Source organism: Pezoporus flaviventris, unplaced genomic scaffold (assembly GCF_033815535.1).
Source record: "Pezoporus flaviventris isolate CSIRO_AGI_PZ_B2104156 unplaced genomic scaffold, CSIRO_AGI_Pfla_v1 ptg000007l, whole genome shotgun sequence".
Lineage (NCBI taxonomy): Eukaryota > Metazoa > Chordata > Aves > Psittaciformes > Psittacidae > Pezoporus > Pezoporus flaviventris.
The window spans coordinates 60,707,563-60,723,946 of record NW_026892555.1 but is presented as its reverse complement, the minus strand read 5'-3'; the positions used below and the strand labels follow the sequence as shown (position 1 = coordinate 60,723,946).

General features: G+C 40.9%; 1 protein-coding gene across 2 annotated transcripts; it reads right to left on the bottom strand.

Moving 5' to 3' along the window:
* Window positions 1-1,896: 1,896 nt before the first annotated feature.
* GALR1 (galanin receptor 1) lies at window positions 1,897-15,507 on the bottom strand. Of its 2 annotated transcripts, XM_061448936.1 has the most exons (3): window positions 14,596-15,507; window positions 7,998-8,063; window positions 1,897-3,866 (listed from the first exon to the last, which is right to left on the bottom strand). In XM_061448936.1, the coding sequence occupies exons 1-3, from the start codon at window positions 15,295-15,297 to the stop codon at window positions 3,549-3,551; spliced, it is 1,086 nt and encodes a 361-aa protein (XP_061304920.1). In that variant the 5' UTR covers window positions 15,298-15,507; the 3' UTR covers window positions 1,897-3,548. The 2 variants fall into 2 exon arrangements, with proteins under 2 accessions (XP_061304920.1, XP_061304921.1); XM_061448937.1 differs by lacking the exon at window positions 7,998-8,063.
* Between the last annotated feature and the right edge of the window lie 877 nt (window positions 15,508-16,384).

The following is a 16,384-nucleotide window of genomic DNA, read 5'->3' as shown; positions in this document are numbered from 1 at the left end:
AGTTGAAGAAGAGCACTGCTATAACCTTTAGTATCATACCTCGAACACCTACCTATAAGCAGGCCGAGCTGACATTACATAAAGAACCCTGACAGAATAATGTCTCCGCCTCTTTAAACATTAATCTTTACAATTTCAAAGTTCCACTGACACAGTGTTTTAATGAGATTTCTGCATCATTTTAAGGCAAAAGTGGTAAAACCCAGAAAACAACATACAAAATGCAAAACTGGCTAGAAAACTGCTGCAATGTCTTAGTACAGCCCCAGAAGATGGACAGCTCCTTTCCAGAGCCTGCCTCCTTCTCCACAGGTCTCTCATCCACTCTGCAGAGAAAACTATAAAAAAGGCAGACCTCTACATTTCCCTAATAAGACACGGTTTTAAGATGGACTGAAGAACTCCTACTACTTATCTGATAGGATACACTACTTCTATAATCAATATTGAAAGTGCATTGTACGTTTTAGACTTCTCGTGCAGCAGGACCAAGAGGCAGCATTTTGGCAGTGTACATTCAATGAAATTTTAGGGAGTTTATGAAAGAAATACACATGTATTTCAATGTACACCCCAAATGTTGGGGTTCTCCAGTTCTTTCTATTTGTGAGAAATATCATTTTAAAGACATTTCAGAGAAATTTAAGTATTTGCTTAATTACACACATATACCGTGCATTAGTTTGAGAGGAATTTGATTTACAATTCCTGTTACCTATTTTGTTCTGTACAGATTCATATTTTCAAATTCACAAGACAGTGTGAAATTCAGTGGGCTTATTCATTTATGAGTGGAAAATTCCACCCTACCCAGAGAAATACTATTTCTCTCTCTCTCTGTGTCCCCACTCACCTCCCCCCTTACTACATGTATCCTGAAATTAACCTTTCTGGTTTAAAAGATGTAGAAAAACCCAAACAAAACGTACCAGGCATGTAAGCGAGGTGAGACTTTTGCTTTGTCCTCCATCAGAACAATCCCTGCCAATGGGATCAGAACTTGCAATTGTACAGCATCATTAGCACCCATTCCCCAATTTTCTGCCCAAATTAGCCATTTCTGTGGCATGACAAGTTCCTGCCTGACCGTCCAGCTGCTCAAGGGCTAGACACAGTTCACAGAGTACGTTAACACTGCTTTTACAGTCGCAACCTCTGGGTCACAGTTGAGCATATCAAAGTCACACTGGAGTCACTGATGAACAAAAGAGTGTTTTAGGCAGGAAATTCAGCCTTGGAGTGTCAACTGCTTCTTAAGGTCTCTTTGAGAAGTGAGGTGGAAGTTTCAGTAATACTCACAAGGAATCCGGTGGGGCTATTCTAACTAGTTGGTGCTGCAGATTAAAACTTCAAACAGATGTAGCTCCTTTACTGTCAGACTCCTGGGTTTAAAACCATGTAAAATTAAGGGAAAAAAGTCTGTTCCAGATGAAACCATAAACTCAGCACGCTAACTTTATACGCTTACATATTTACATTGTAATTTTTTATTCAAAGCAATAAAACCACAAACATTTTTTAAAGGAAAAATACAAGTTTCAAAGCTGTGGAAGAGCCTAATATGTTAAAAATTCACCTGAAGTCTGATAGTGCTTTAATAATTTGAGTGATTAGTGAGCGCCGAGGATCTGAAAGCTTATAGGCTGTTCAACACTGTTCTGTTTCCTAACCTCAATCCTAACCCCAAAAATGGTTTCCTGCGCAGATAAATCCTCCTTCTCCAATTGAGGTGGTTTTATTTTTTCATGTATTTTGTGTTCTTAGCAATATCATCAGACTGTGTCTGAAAGAATGAACCAGACACCATGCATGCAATAGCATGACTTTGATAATATTTTACTGATTCCAAGCAGACAACACTTGACATTTTCATAGAAACATAGACATTTTCATAGAAACATAGACATTTTCATGTGAGCTAACCCCCCCATAGTTGATGTGCTTCCAACACTCTGAAGCGATTAGCCTACTCAGTGCTTGTGAGGACACTTCTGGAACACTCTGTTCAGTTTTGAGCTCCCAAGATCACAAGAGGGATGGTATGCTGGAGAAAGGGCAGTGGAAGGCCACTAATTTGGCTAGGGAGCTGGATCACGAGAGATGAGGAGAGACAGACAGTGACGCATTGTTTAAGAAGAGACTGTTGGGTGAAATTTAACTGCCATCTTAAATTACATATTTGTTAGAGAGAAGACTTAAGTACACAGTAAAAAAGGACAGAAGGCAACAAGTCACAATCAAGGGAAATCCCAGCTGGGATAAGAAAAAAATGTTTAGTGTGAGTGATTAGGCACTGGGACAAGTTCCCCCAAAACCTGTTGAATCTCCATCCTTAGAAATTTTCAAAACTTCCCTAAATAAGGAAGCAGTCCTACTCTGAGGATATCCCTGCCTTGAGTGGATGTCTGGAGGTTTCTTCAACTTTATGTACTCAACTTAAAAAGGTAAAACCATATCTCATTCCAGCTAACAGTAAGGTTCTGAATGGACTGAGTGCCTTTCCAATATTTCTTCAGTGGCTTACCACATAAAGACATATTAAGTACTTTTATAAAATTGCTGAAACTACTCATCCTATTGAAGAATTTGCAGAATTGGGCCATTTACCTTATGTATTCTGTATTGATTTAAATGAATCTTTCTGAGTTTTTCCAATTTAGAGCTACACGATACCAAGCCCCTGCTACAATTTTTAAGGTAATACTGTTTCTGAACATTTAAGCATTGCCCAGAGTCACTTTATACAACATAATATTTTAAAATATATGTATATATTGCACATTTAAAACCTTACCTCCACCTCAAAGTCTATAAAGTTAACAAAACATACACACACATGCAACACACGAAGAATACCTTCCCTCAGATAGACATAGATCCTCATTTTGGTACAACTACATACAGGCCATAAACAAAACCTTACACAGCATACACAAAAGGCAGCTGTACGAAGTGGAAAGAACTCCATCATTACTCAGTATGTTACATTAAAAAGACAGCTAAACAGGTATAATTGGTGTTTCCTCTCTAAGATAATTGCCTCGAGTTGTACACAGGTTATTTCAACTCTGAATCAGAGCCCATGTTTACATTAAAAAGTGAAGAGGCATTGTCAAAACAATCTGAAGAGAGAACAAGAGTTTTCCTCTCTGAAATCATAATACTAAAGTATTTAGTATCTGTAAGACAGAAAATTTAGCCATCTCTTCACTTCGATGGAGTAAGATGTCAGAAAGTTACTTGTCCATGTCAACATTTCCTTCTTGTATATTAGAACGTTTACACACCTGTGCTTAGACACACACATATCTCCAACATTTTTTCTCAAGTATCTTTTAAAGGTCCAACAGCTTCATTTGACAAAGCTAAGATGCAAAGGATCTTTCTTTCATACCAGTTTCACAAACTTTTGCTACAAATGCAACTTCAGTCCATTAAATACCAATTAGCTTCATCAAGATAAACCCAGGATAAAGCTCATTGTGCTTTGTTTTCTAGGTGTCTGGTTCACACAAGTGAGAAGCCAACATTTTATGACTTTTCAAAGTTCACACATGTGTACAGTTGGTAGACGGTGGTGTATCTATTCGACTTCTATTTTCCTTGGCATCATTCAGAGGTGACTCGTTACCTATCTGGCATTTGAAGACTTGTTTGTAGGCCTTCCTAAAATTTTCAGAGAGAAATGCATATATAATCGGGTTCACAGAAGAATTGCTGTAAGCCAGGCAGTGTGCTGTTACTCTGAAGAGAAAGGAGGCTTGAGTCAGTGGGAAAACTCCAAATTCAGCCCAGAGATGAATCACGTGATGCGGCAGCCAGGAGATGCCAAAAACCACTACCACCACCAACACAGTCTGTGCTGTCTGAGACAGGGAAAGGAAAACACAGATGTCTGATGAGCACTTGAAGAATCCACTTTAAACCTGCTTCAGAACCATTACTGAGGGGCATGGGGAGATGCTGAGAAAGAACACACTGTGGACTATTTATTACTGATTTTACTCCATTGCCTATATGGACTTTAGTCTGGATAGCGACTACTGCAAGAAGAACTTTAGCCCTGAAAATGCCATAGTAAAAGGCATATATAGCTTTGCTTGAAAGTAAAAGAATTATGTACCTGATTCCTTAGACAAAAGCATAAGCTTGATGTAAAATAATGATAATATGGGTCTTTGGGAAATCTCATCCAGATCTAATGATCTATATTTGAGTATGGTATGCAAGGATTTCTGACCATAATTTCAAGAGAGATCTATTATACGTGATGGCAGATAGTGGTAGAGCTTAGAGCAGTCAGACGAACACTTTGCTCAAGTGTCTGCAAAAAGAGAAGGTGCTTTTTGAAAGTCTCTCCTTTAAATGTAAAATTTTCATGGGGGGGAATCATGCAACAACATTTTGGGATGCAACTAGGGAAAAAAAAGAAAGAAAAGTAAGGAGCTTGAAATTTCACACATTGGTAATCATCAACTGTCAAAACCAATCCGGAAATCAAAGGTCACCACCAAGCACCAAAATCTGAAAAGGGGAACACAAAATATCCTCAGTGATGCCTCCTGACTCCACTCTCATTGTTTATGAGAGTCCCATCAAGTTCATTAGATCCATCCAGACAACTACACCATCAGTCAGCACAGATCTTTCTGGTGCTGAAGGTATTCTGCCAGGGCACAGTGGAGTTTGACTGTCCATTGCTTTCTTTAGCTTTCACTTATTTCAGAAACAGCAATTACTGCTTTGCAGTTGCTCAACTAATTAATATCTACTTCTTCAACAAGTATCTCTTTCAATTAAGTCACTCTCCCAGTAAAAGCCTACTATTAATTCCAAAAGCACATAATGTTATGGACCATTATCATTGCTATATTAACAAGTTACAAAATAATTTTTCAGATAACCTAGGCTCTTCTCCACAGGCAAAAGTAAACCAGTGGCCAGAGTGATAAGTACTTTAGCACACAGATTATCTAGTCTTTTTGTTAGCTTATTGAACTTGGTCTTTACTTCCTTAATTGATTATATATAATAATTCAGACTGACCTATTAAATAGAACATGGCTGAATTTACAGAAACTTACAGAAAAATATAAAGGGTGATTTCACTGCTAACAGGTCAAAGTAACGTTGTTGGCTAGTAAAATCTCACAACAGAAACAAAGGACATTGTATCGGTATTAAAATATAATTTGTTTAGTCTCAAGGATTCACCTGTTTCCACAAGCCATTCACCTGCTTAGCCCTGTGGAGTTTAAGTCAGTTGCCACTATCAGACAGCCACACACATATTATCTCTTTCAGGTCTCATCAGGAGAATATGTGCTAACAAGGAAGTACAAATTAAGAGCAATTCCTTCTCTGATCCTTTAAATGTGTTAATATTCCAACTGAAAACATATTGCTGGATACCATTTCCACAATTACTTCAAAAGGGGTATATTACTTCAGTGTGTTCAAAATTCAAAATATACCAGGAAAATCGCTTTCAAAAGACTATACAGATGCACCTCAAAACAGAGGTTGACCATGTGCCTCTTGTAACTATTTAAGGTTTTTCATATCTGCAGAATAAACAATTTTGTATTAGGGAACCTCAAAACATCTGTTATATCCCATTAGTCCTCCTAATCCTAACTTCAGAGTTTACCTTTCCAAAATCATCACTATGGCTTGCAACCAAAGTAACACTAAAGGGAAGCTCTTGTTTACCTAATGGGAGCTTCCTTAGGGTGTTTCATTAGCACATGAAAACCCACCTGAAATACATGATGTTAAATATTGATGCTTTGTGACCAAAAAGCATGACAAATAGCATTTAGGCACATTCGTATTCTTCACTAACTTTTTTTCACACATACAGCACATTACTTTTAAGATTCTGCTACTGAAATTTCCATAAAGTTTTGAATAACGCTATAAATGTATAATTAAGCCTGAAATGCATTTCTAACAAAACTGTAGAAGAAAAAGAAGAAAGATACAGTAACCAGAGAGAGCACACTAATGAAAACAGTTGCCTTAAAAAAGCATGAGTTAGGCTGTAGGTCGAAGGAGGTGATCCTGTCCCTCTGCTCTGCTCTCGTGAGACCTCACCTGGAGTACTGTGTGCAGTTCTGGTGTCCTCAACATAAAAAGGACATGGAACTGTTGGAACAAGTCCGGAGGAGGCCACGAGGATGATGAGGGGACTGGAGCATCTCCTGTATGAAGACAGGCTGAGAAAGTTGGGGCTGTTCAGCCTGGAGAAGAGAAGGCTGCGTGGAGACCTCATAGCAGCCTTCCAGTATCTGAAGGGGGCCCACAAGGATGCCGGGGGAGGACTCTTCATTAGGGACTGTAGTGACAGGGCAAGCGGTAACAGGTTAAAACTTACACAGGGAAAGTTTAAATTGGATATAAGGAAGAAGTTCTTTACTGTAAGGGTGGTGAGGCACTGGAATGGGTTGCCCAGGAAGCTGTGAATGCTCCATCCCTGGCAGTGTTCAAGGCCAGGTTGGACAGAGCCTTGGGTGAGATGGTTTAGTGTGAGGTGTCCCTGCCTATGGCAGGGGGGATGGAACTAGATGATCTAAAGGTCCTTTCCAACCCTAACCATTCTGTGATTCTATGAAAAATGTATTTGCTATGGCAAAAAAAAGTTTGGGCTCCCCTTTATTTTTTTTCCCCTTTGGTTTCTGAACATTAATACATCCAAGCAGTCTTGGGCATATACATAATGCTTTTCCCTGAAGCTATGAAACGAGTTCCTAGCCAGATCTGATTTTTACTTGCAATTTTTAAGAGTTAGTGTTTAGAGTAAATGCAGAGATTATTTCCAGTTTGAGAATAATTTAGATGAGAGTAGAGATGGCAACGTGCAGAACACCTTTGAAAATGACCTTTTGGCCTTGATGACATGAAGTGTAAAAGTATATATGTCAAGTAATTTACAGAATCAGGACAACAGTTGTTTTAATTCTAGGTATTAAAGTTTATTGACTAGGATATTTTTCAATAAAATAGGGAATGCATAAATAATAGATTACTTATTCCCTGTTGAGCCCATGTATATCTCATTTCCATTGGAGACAGCCTGCATGCCCATACGGTAATAGTGAACAGATCAAATGAAAAGCTATAGCCTAAGGGTTTTTTCTGGCTCTGCATTCATAAACTGAGAAGTTAGTCAAATCATTACTTTGGTCAAATCTGATAAAAAATCAGAACTGTGTTATAGTAACTGACAAATTCAATATATAAACACATCAAATATTGTTCTAAATCACAAAGCTTATATTCTGCTTTAAAGACCTTTCCCCATTCTACTTGTAACAGTACATAACTAATGCCTTGAACATAGCAGAAAAGAATGGTTTTGTGGAAAATCAACAGAATTGAAGAATGATTGAAACTCTCTTATTAGACTTCTATCACAAAGAAAATAAACCTCATTTAAAAGAAGAAGTTCTTTACTGTCAGGGTGGTGAGGCACTGGAATGGGTTGCCCAAGGAAGCTGTGAATGCTCCATCCCTGGCGGTGTTCAAGGCCAGGTTGGACAGAGCCTTGGGTGAGATGGTTTAGTCTGAGGGGGGTTGGAACTAGATGATTTTAAGGTCCTTTTCAACTCTAACCATTCTGTGATTCTATGATTCATAAATGATTCAACTAGTTTAAAAAACAATTTAAAAAAAAAAAGAAAATATTTACAAGTTAGGGGGAAATGCCTGTGAGGCAAAAAAAACCCCAATTTAGTATTACAGACAGGTTGTCTATTCATGTGTGAATTTCAGATGCTCTGAAGTTCAGAATATGGGGATCTTAGGTAGTGACTTAATGTACTGAGATGGAAAACTCAGATTAGAAAATATTCCAATCCTGCTAAATTCAGAGAGATGCTGAATACATCATTAAATACTTCAATTCCTTCATTACATCTTTGCAACAAGTAATATGATACTAAAATTAGCTTAGACATAAACCAAACAAATACATAATGGTAATGAAAGCAATCTACCTTTTTCTTGGATGCTTCTGACTTCTTTGACATGTTTCTCAACTTCTTATGCAGATGATTAAGAACCTGAAAAGATTAATTTATATGTTGTATTACAGCGCTTTCTAAATTCAAACCCATGTATTTTAGGGTAGGCTCTCCGGTACTGATGAGTCGCTTACAAACTTCTCTGATTCAATTTACACATTTCAAAAGTGCACAATACAAAATCCAAAGGAATTAAGTATCTCCATCTGTGGGAAACAACAAATATGAAGCAGGCAACAACTGAATTCTTCTATAAAAATTCAGATATACTATGTAACAAATATATATTACAAATGAACAAGGCAACGAACAGAAACCTGTCATACACCTAGAATTAACAATCATTCTTCCATGAAAATGTCAATGCTTAATTTAGAGCGACCTTTACTGCATGTAACATAAAAAGTGTATGTTTTTAGTCAGAGCTTTTCTGAGTCACCTGCATAATTTGCTTTCTTCAGATGGATGTTTGGTTAATACAATCAGGCCGTTGGTGCTATTTGATCTTTGAAAGAAGCTTAGGCTTTCAGAAATAATTTATACTAAAATGTATCTCAAATGAGGCATAACCTTTATCAAGAATTTGGTGATACTTGTCACGCGCCTTTCACAAGTAATTTTTTTTAAATATATCTCCAAAAGGCTCATCATCCAAGAGTAGGGTCCAAATTTTAACATAATGATTTATACATAAGATTTTGGATAGTGGTCATATACAAGCGCACACCCTAATTTACCTGCAATCGGTATTAAACGAATCTAATATATTCATATGGCATGATTTGTAGGCATGGGGGGCGGGGAATATCTCTTCAGCTGAATGTGTTTAACAAGTTGTAAACCATACAGAACTGAATAAAAAAAAAGAGATGCTGAATTAAACTCGAGATTTTAATTAAAATCAGAGGAATAGAAAGAGTGCTGAGGTGTAGAGCTCAATTAGATGATGATGTTAGGTTGCACATTACATATCTTTAAGATGAACTGAGAACAATCTAATAGGTAAGATCATCCAACATAAAAAGGATTTTTTTAAGGAATATAACACTAAACTTTAGGGCTTATAAAGAGACTTCTTGAGGTGGGAAAAAGTGTATAAATTCAAATTGTCTTACATTATCAAGGGATATTTTCCCTGTTTTCTTTAGAATACACAGCTAACCACTACCAGGATAAGCACCAGACATGATGACCTACAGACTTGAACTCACTCTGGATTTGAATCTTAGAAACTTACATAATGAATTAAAAGAAATGATAGTTATTTGTAAATAACCATAATCAGTGGATTGCACTTTTCAAGTATCTACTCTTAGTTACCAGTGAACAATGAAACAACAGAAACCAGGAACAAAAATAAAAATAAAAAATACTTGTAGCCACTTAACATTGGAAGTGCAGTTCGTACCTGTGCACTAACATGTTTGTGTGTGAATGACTTAGCCCTGCAGGTACTCCCTATTCTGAAACAGTGGCCAGGCTGCTATCAAGACTGACCTGAGTTCAGGAAAGGCAGGAGAAAAATAAATGGGGTTTCTCTGAGAAAAGCCTGTTTTGGCTTCAGCCTTTCTTTCTTCTCCAGGAGCAGATGAGAAAGAAAGGACATAAGAGCCCCTGAGGTCCAGCAGAAGACCAGAGAGATGACCCATTAGCTCACACACTCTCTATTCACCTGCTGTCACTGTGTACTGCTTAGTTCATGGGTGAAATATGTAAAACATAGAAGAGCATGGGAGAAATACAGTGAAGTTCACTTCCCATCACTGCTATTTGACATAACTTACAATGATGTGCTGCTTCTACTGGGCCTCTGTGAATCCAATCTCCTGCCATGCGCAGAATGTACTGTACTCTACTGTGAAAACTAAAGTCAGATAAACACTTCCCAGAATTAGAACTGCAAAATCTTCTCTCACAATCATAAATATTTTTATCTTTTGATCCGAAATTTTTAACAAACATCTTTGCATTATATCTCTCTGCAGTCCAAAGAAAGATGCAGTAGATGAAACTGTTAAACTGGGTATCTGAGGGGTGGGAGGGGGGTGCCTACTGAAGATTTAGAGGATAACCTTCCAATGAATCCTTCTCAATTTCCCCTCTTTCAGATTGTATACATGTTTCTCTCCAGTGAAAACATGCTGGCTCTGCATGATAGTGTACCAGATGGTATGCAAACCAGCAGGAAGAGAAATAGGCAGAATTTAATTACCTATCAACAACAGTCAAAGAGCACTCAGAGACCTACACATAACCCTGTGGAGGGATATTAAGAGCCATGTTTATGCACAAACACTACAAGGGAAATCAAAGACACCTCACTGTCCTTTTCAAATTACCTCTTCTCTGGGCCAATGAATAATCAATTGTATCTCTAACAGCTACTGTTGCTTCACCTGAATAAGCAAGTATTCTACAAGTGCCTCTTAATTTGCCTCAGGTTGTTTCTCTAAAGAAAGTATTTCAAGATATCCCCCACTACATTTGCGTGTGCATTTTTAATTCATATAATGAAATACCCACCTTGCTAAACAACAGGTCACAACCTGTTCTCAACAACCTGTTATATTTTCCAAAAACTCAGCTCTGTGGAAAAATTCACCCTTTACGTGAAACTTTTCTAACTCCAGCTTTCATGTACCTGTCAATTGCAGATCTTATCTGGCTCTTGGGGAAGGAATAGCTTTCCTGTTTTCTGGAGATGAGAGTGGGCTGCTGTGGGAAGAAAGTTATCCTGATGTGAAAGAGGGTGTAAGATTTTCAGGATCACAGAAGCATATGACATTTCAGTCCGGTCCAGACTGTCATACACAACTATGAACAAATCAAGTTGAGAGAAGGATTTTTCCAATATAGGACAGAGAAAAAAATAGATTGTTATCAGTGCCTATTCATGTAAATCTGCCAAATACTGTAGAAGTCTGAAGTCTACACTGTTGCAAAGCGTATTTCCTGTCTGTCTGGGTATAATTCCAATGACTACACCTTCATTATCAGCCATTGAAAATCATGCAGCTGGAAAGCCTGCCCAAGGTCATTATCTAATAAGAATGAACTGCTTTTTTAACAGAGCCATAATGTCAGCATTACATTCTGAACCATATTTTACAGTATGAACCTGATTTAAATTCAAGTGCCATTGCCTGCAATCCATTCTTGAAAGCAATGCTTCTATCGTCACAACAGATCCTTTACCCTCTTTCATTCAATAGTACTGCTAATATGGTTTAGTTAAGTTTTCCCTCATTGCTCAGCAAAATTTAAAATAAAATATCTTAAGCCAAAAACCACGTACGTTTGTATTTTATGTTGAGGCTCCTACTTTTTACAATTTACTTTTAACCAAGCCTATAAATCCTTATCACCAGGTATTCAAAAGCAGAAGCACCCAAACTCAGCTGTCACATTGTACTACCCTGGCAGATGCTCACTGAGAAGTATTTATCACTTTGCCCTTCGAGAGCACCTCAGTGGGCAAATGTAGCAGTGTTATAAAACACACGCAAAAAGTCAGTATTAAGAAAATACAGCACTGTAACTCAGCTAATAACTATATAATCACTGCTCCTCTGGGTGGAGTAGTAAGTTCCTTTCAAGAGTAGTTCTGTGACCTAACAAAAGCTGGTCTGCTATGGATTTGTGATCTCTTGACTGTGTGCTCCCAAGAAGGTGTGTGTCTTCCATGAGCAGATGCTACATCAGACATCTTCTCCCTATGGCTTGTCTGATATTTAACAGTTGAGTGCAAACTGACTCTCCTTAAAGGAAAGAGGATGATGCAGACTTTCCACCTTCTTCACTGACTCCTGTTTTCACAAAACTAAGGAAATATCATTCTTTCTGATATTTTCACTCCTCTGCCAAATTTGGTTGAAACTCAACAGAAGTTATTTGTGGGAGACAGGAAATGGATAGCTATACACACAGGACACAGAGCACGATCTCATAAATCTCTGCGTTAAGAGCATGTCATGTGAGATTTCCATTTCTGATTTTATGGGGGGACTCTGTTTCCAAATATCTAGCACTATGTCAGCACTTCCGTAGGCAATAACAGTATTGATATCCACTGGGGAAAACACAAATCTCTTCTAACATAATTTGATAGAGATTGAGAGAAAGAACTCAGCTCCATATTAGAGTGCCTAAAGAATGAGACTTTCAAAACTGAAAGTTCAATTGCAATTTCCTTATAAAAGAAACAGAACTGCCTTAAAGGAGTCTGAAAAAGGCAATATATTCAAATAGAGAAATGAGTCTCCTTTGTCTTAATCTAGTGTGTCAGAATATTGCATCATTTAGCTAATCCACAGTTCATGAAAGCCAGTGAAGTCCATTAGAAACTAATGCATTTATTTCTATAATACTTCTAAGGCTATTACACAGCAGTAACCCTGCATGCATTCAGAAGCCCAAATACTTGTACTTCACAGTACTTCAGTGACACCAGCAAGAGGCTGCAGTGATCACTTCGCTTGAGACCTGTGAGTCTGAGGCTTTGACAAACTGAAAACTTCAGCTCCGATTTTCAATTAACGATCCTTAATTTCCCCTGACCTTGCCCCATGTGCCAAAACACTCTAGTTGGAGATTTGCCAGTGGCTCCTAGTGAGGACAGGAATGAGTATTTATGCCACAAGGTACAATACCTCCAACAGCCATGTACAAGTCATGGCATTTTTCAGCTTCATTGACACTGATGAGAATACCAGGTATCTTCTGCGTATCTCCTAAAACTCATCCCCTACGGGTTGGATCTTCCAGCCTGACACAGGCTCAAAACACATCACCAAGCAAGAGCAAGATCTTAGCCTGGCAATAACTTAAACACAAGATTTTAATTGTAACTTTCAGCAGCGTTGATTTTATGAACTTGTTCTGGGCATATATTCCACAGAGTTGCTTTGTTGATGTGGGGTTTTGTGGGGTTTTTGTTTTGTTTTGTTTTGTATTCAGACTAATATTAAGTGATCTACTTCTGTAGTGGTGCTTTGTAACAAGATGGTGTGTTATGTTTACTATGCTTGTATCTTGTTTAAGTCTATTTCAGTTTTTCCCCCTCTACTATTCAGGACTCTTGTAATTTTGAAAGGCTAGTTTTCAGTCTCCTGTAATATAATTAGACTTTGAAGGCTGGCACTTTATGTTGAAACTGAAGATGCTTTGGCTTTGAAAACTATAATAATTCTTAATAGATGAAAAACTCCATTTGGTCACGTTCCATAGCATTTTCCCTGAAACAGGTAATCTTTTCTTAAAACTGATAATCTGTGGCTACAGCAAGTTTCATCCCTCTCACAGCTCAGTCATATTCAGCACTGTAGATGAAGCATCAGTGTATTCACCCAGGGAAAACAGAACTCAAGTTTACGTATGAAAGCATGTATTTCTTCTCCATTTACCAAGTCAGACTTTTTCATTACAAATAGTAATTAAGAAATGTTGTTCTTTGAGTTCTGCATAACTTGGTTTTAGCAGAGTTGGATGCCACTCTAGCCTTAATTTGCACATCACAATTAAGCTGATGTAGATAGAAATATGAATATTAAATATTTACATGAAATGTATATCAAACTGAACATCAAATTATATGTTTAAATTACATCTATTTAACTTGTCAAATAAAGAACTGACTTTTCAATACCACCAGTCTTTAATTGCAGGAGCAGACCTGTCCTCTCAAATGTAACTTACTGCCTCAAGAGGAATCCTGCTCCTGAAGGCTGCTGGCACAGCAACAGGAGGATGTTTGCCTAACCCAGCAGAGAGCAGCTGTAGCTCCAGCTCCTGTGCAGCAGAAAGCAGTGGACCGTATGCTGAAGGCTGCAATTAATATTCACAGAAAACTATGACAGTTTGTCTGAGAAAAAAAGTCCTTAAATACCCTTATTAGGGCACCCTTACTTATGCTTTTTTATACCTGTGTCCCCATGCACTGCTCCAGAGCATCACCTTGCCCTTGTTGAAGTCAGAGGTAAATCTCACTCGCACTTCAACTGGGACAAGGCAAGGCTCACAGGGACCAGGCAGTGGTATTCATCTTTTGATCTGAACACATTCACTGGATCAGACCCAACTGTTGGATTTGTGTCATTTTTAAGTGCACTGCATTTTAAGGAACTGCAGTGCTTCACCTGAAGACTGAACAACTTGTTGCTCTGCTGTACTTTATCTGAGTTAAACTCATATGGCACTGCAAGAAAATAGGAGAGCTGTGTTGACAGAGAAAGCAGCACAGCGCTGCAGCTTCTCAGTGATTTGCAACAAGGATGTCTGCCAGAGGGACCCCAGTAATTGCCAGAACATCCCCCCTCCTAGCCTGTGCAATCCCTGTCCTGAGATGTCTGTGCTATACACGTGTCCCCCTGCTCCAGTCATCCCTCAGCTGTAAAACCTACACTCTCCCTTTGCACCACAGACTCACCTCTGCCCTGCCACCTCCCAACAGTGCCATGTCCCTCCATGTGACCGGAGACGGACCCACAGCTCATGGACACCCACCACCATTGTGTGTGCCCCCCCCCCCCCCTTTCCTTTTACATACCCTTCACCTCTACCTGTTTTGCCCCACCTTGGCATAACAGAAGGAGATGAGCAGCAGCGGGAGCAGATATCCGAAGACAAACATGCAAACCACATAGACCTTCTTGTAGCGTGGGTTGGGCCACTGCTCCCAGCAAAAAGTCTGGTTGGAGGCCTCGCGGTGGAAGAGGTGCTGGTGGTGAGCCACAGGGGAGGCCATGGCGAAGGAGAGCGCCCAGATGAGCCCCACACCCAGCAGTGCGTTGCGAGAAACACGCAAGGCTGAGGAGCGTCGAGAGTGCACGATGGCCACATAGCGGTCCACCGACATGGCCGAGAGCGTGAAGATGCTCACCAGCATGGAGACGGTGAAGAAGTAGTGGATGAACTTGCAGACGAAGGCACCCAGCACCCAGGTAGGGAGCACGTAGACTGTGGACTGGAAGGGGATGCAGAAGAGCAGGTAGGCCAGGTCAGCGATGCTCAGGTTGAGTATGAAGATGTTGGTAGTGCTGCGGCGTTTGCCTGGCTTGCTCCTTGCCAACACCGTGATCACCAGCGAGTTGCCCAGCACCCCCATGGCAAAGATCAACACAAAGACGATCAAGGTGATGAAGTTCTCGATGCCGATGCCGAAGAGGGGCTTCCCCTCTGTCACTGGCAGCCCGGAGAGGTTGAACTCCCCGCGGGGCGGCTCTGCCTCATCTCGGGACCAGTTAAGGGGGGACGCCACGGCCTCCCCTAGCTCCATCCTCCCCCTTCCGCGACGGCCAAAGTTTCCGCGGGGGAATAAAGGGGGCTGCCGCGTCCCGGCACCCTTCCCGCGGCCAGCCAGGGGCGGCGGCCCCCCACCAGGGCCGGGAGGTGCCGGGGAGGAAAAGAGGGAGAGAGAAAGGCAGGGGATGGGGAGGAAGGGAAAGCGGCGGGTGCCGCCGGGCAAGATGCCCCGCGGCTTACACGGGCGCAGAGGCAACGCCGCAGCCCCGTTGCCCCTGGCAGGCAGCTGGCTCTGTGCAGCGCCCGGCTGGCCGCGGAACCCCCAGCCTCCCCGAGAGCTTCCTCCGCCAGGGGCGGCGCTCCGCCCGCGGCCGCGCAACTCCCGCTGCTCCAGCCCCGCGGAGCGGCCGAGCCTCGTCGCCAGCGGCCGCCTCTTAGGCCAGGAGACTGAGAGCCCCGGGGGCCTCTCCTTGGGGAAAGGAGGGCTGGGGGATTTTTCCTCGCCTTCTTTTTCCTCCCTCCTTTCCGCTTTCTCCTCGGTTTATCTTGCAATTGCTCCGCCGGGCTGCCCACCGGCGCGACAGCCGGAGCCCGGGCAGAGAGCAGAGCGGCGTGGAGCGGAGCCGAGCAGCCCTGGCTCCCGTCCTCACCTCAAAAAACTTCCGTATGCTTTTTGCCTAGGGAGGCTCAGAAGTTGCGGCTTCCAGCACGGCCGTAGTGGCGCTAGGCAGGTCCAGCTCGGCTTAAATGAACTCTCTTGGAGAGACAGGAATAGTTCAGCGCCTGCTTAAACCCACCTCAACAGGTAGCCGGCAGCAAGAGTGAGTCCGGACTAAGCACCGCCTACGCTGACTATTTTCATCCCTTCACAGGTTTGTATTACTCGTTCCGTGCAGCGCAGAAGCTCACAAGACAAAAGGTGGCAGACGTTGTTGCTAACTCTAGAAAAAAAAAAGCAGAAAAGAAAGCCTGGCCACTTGTCAGGCTCCGGTTATAAAAGCCGTGTCCTCAAACCCTACCGCCTGCCTCCATCCCCACGGAGGCAGTTCTTACCAGTGCTGGAATGACAGCTTCTGAAAAGCTAAGCTTTGCAGGACTGCATGAAATAGAAAAGTTCCTCT

Coding starts and splice junctions, on each gene's coding strand:
- GALR1 (XM_061448936.1), bottom strand. CDS start 15,297: ATGGAGCTAGGGGAGGCCGTGGCGTCCCCCCTTAACTGGTCCCGAGAT. Junction 8,064..14,595: donor TCTCCTTCTGTTATGCCAAG/GTGGGGCAAAAC, acceptor TAATCTTTTCAG/GTTCTTAATCATCTGCATAA. Junction 3,867..7,997: donor CAGAAGCATCCAAGAAAAAG/GTAGATTGCTTT, acceptor TCCCTGTCTCAG/ACAGCACAGACTGTGTTGGT.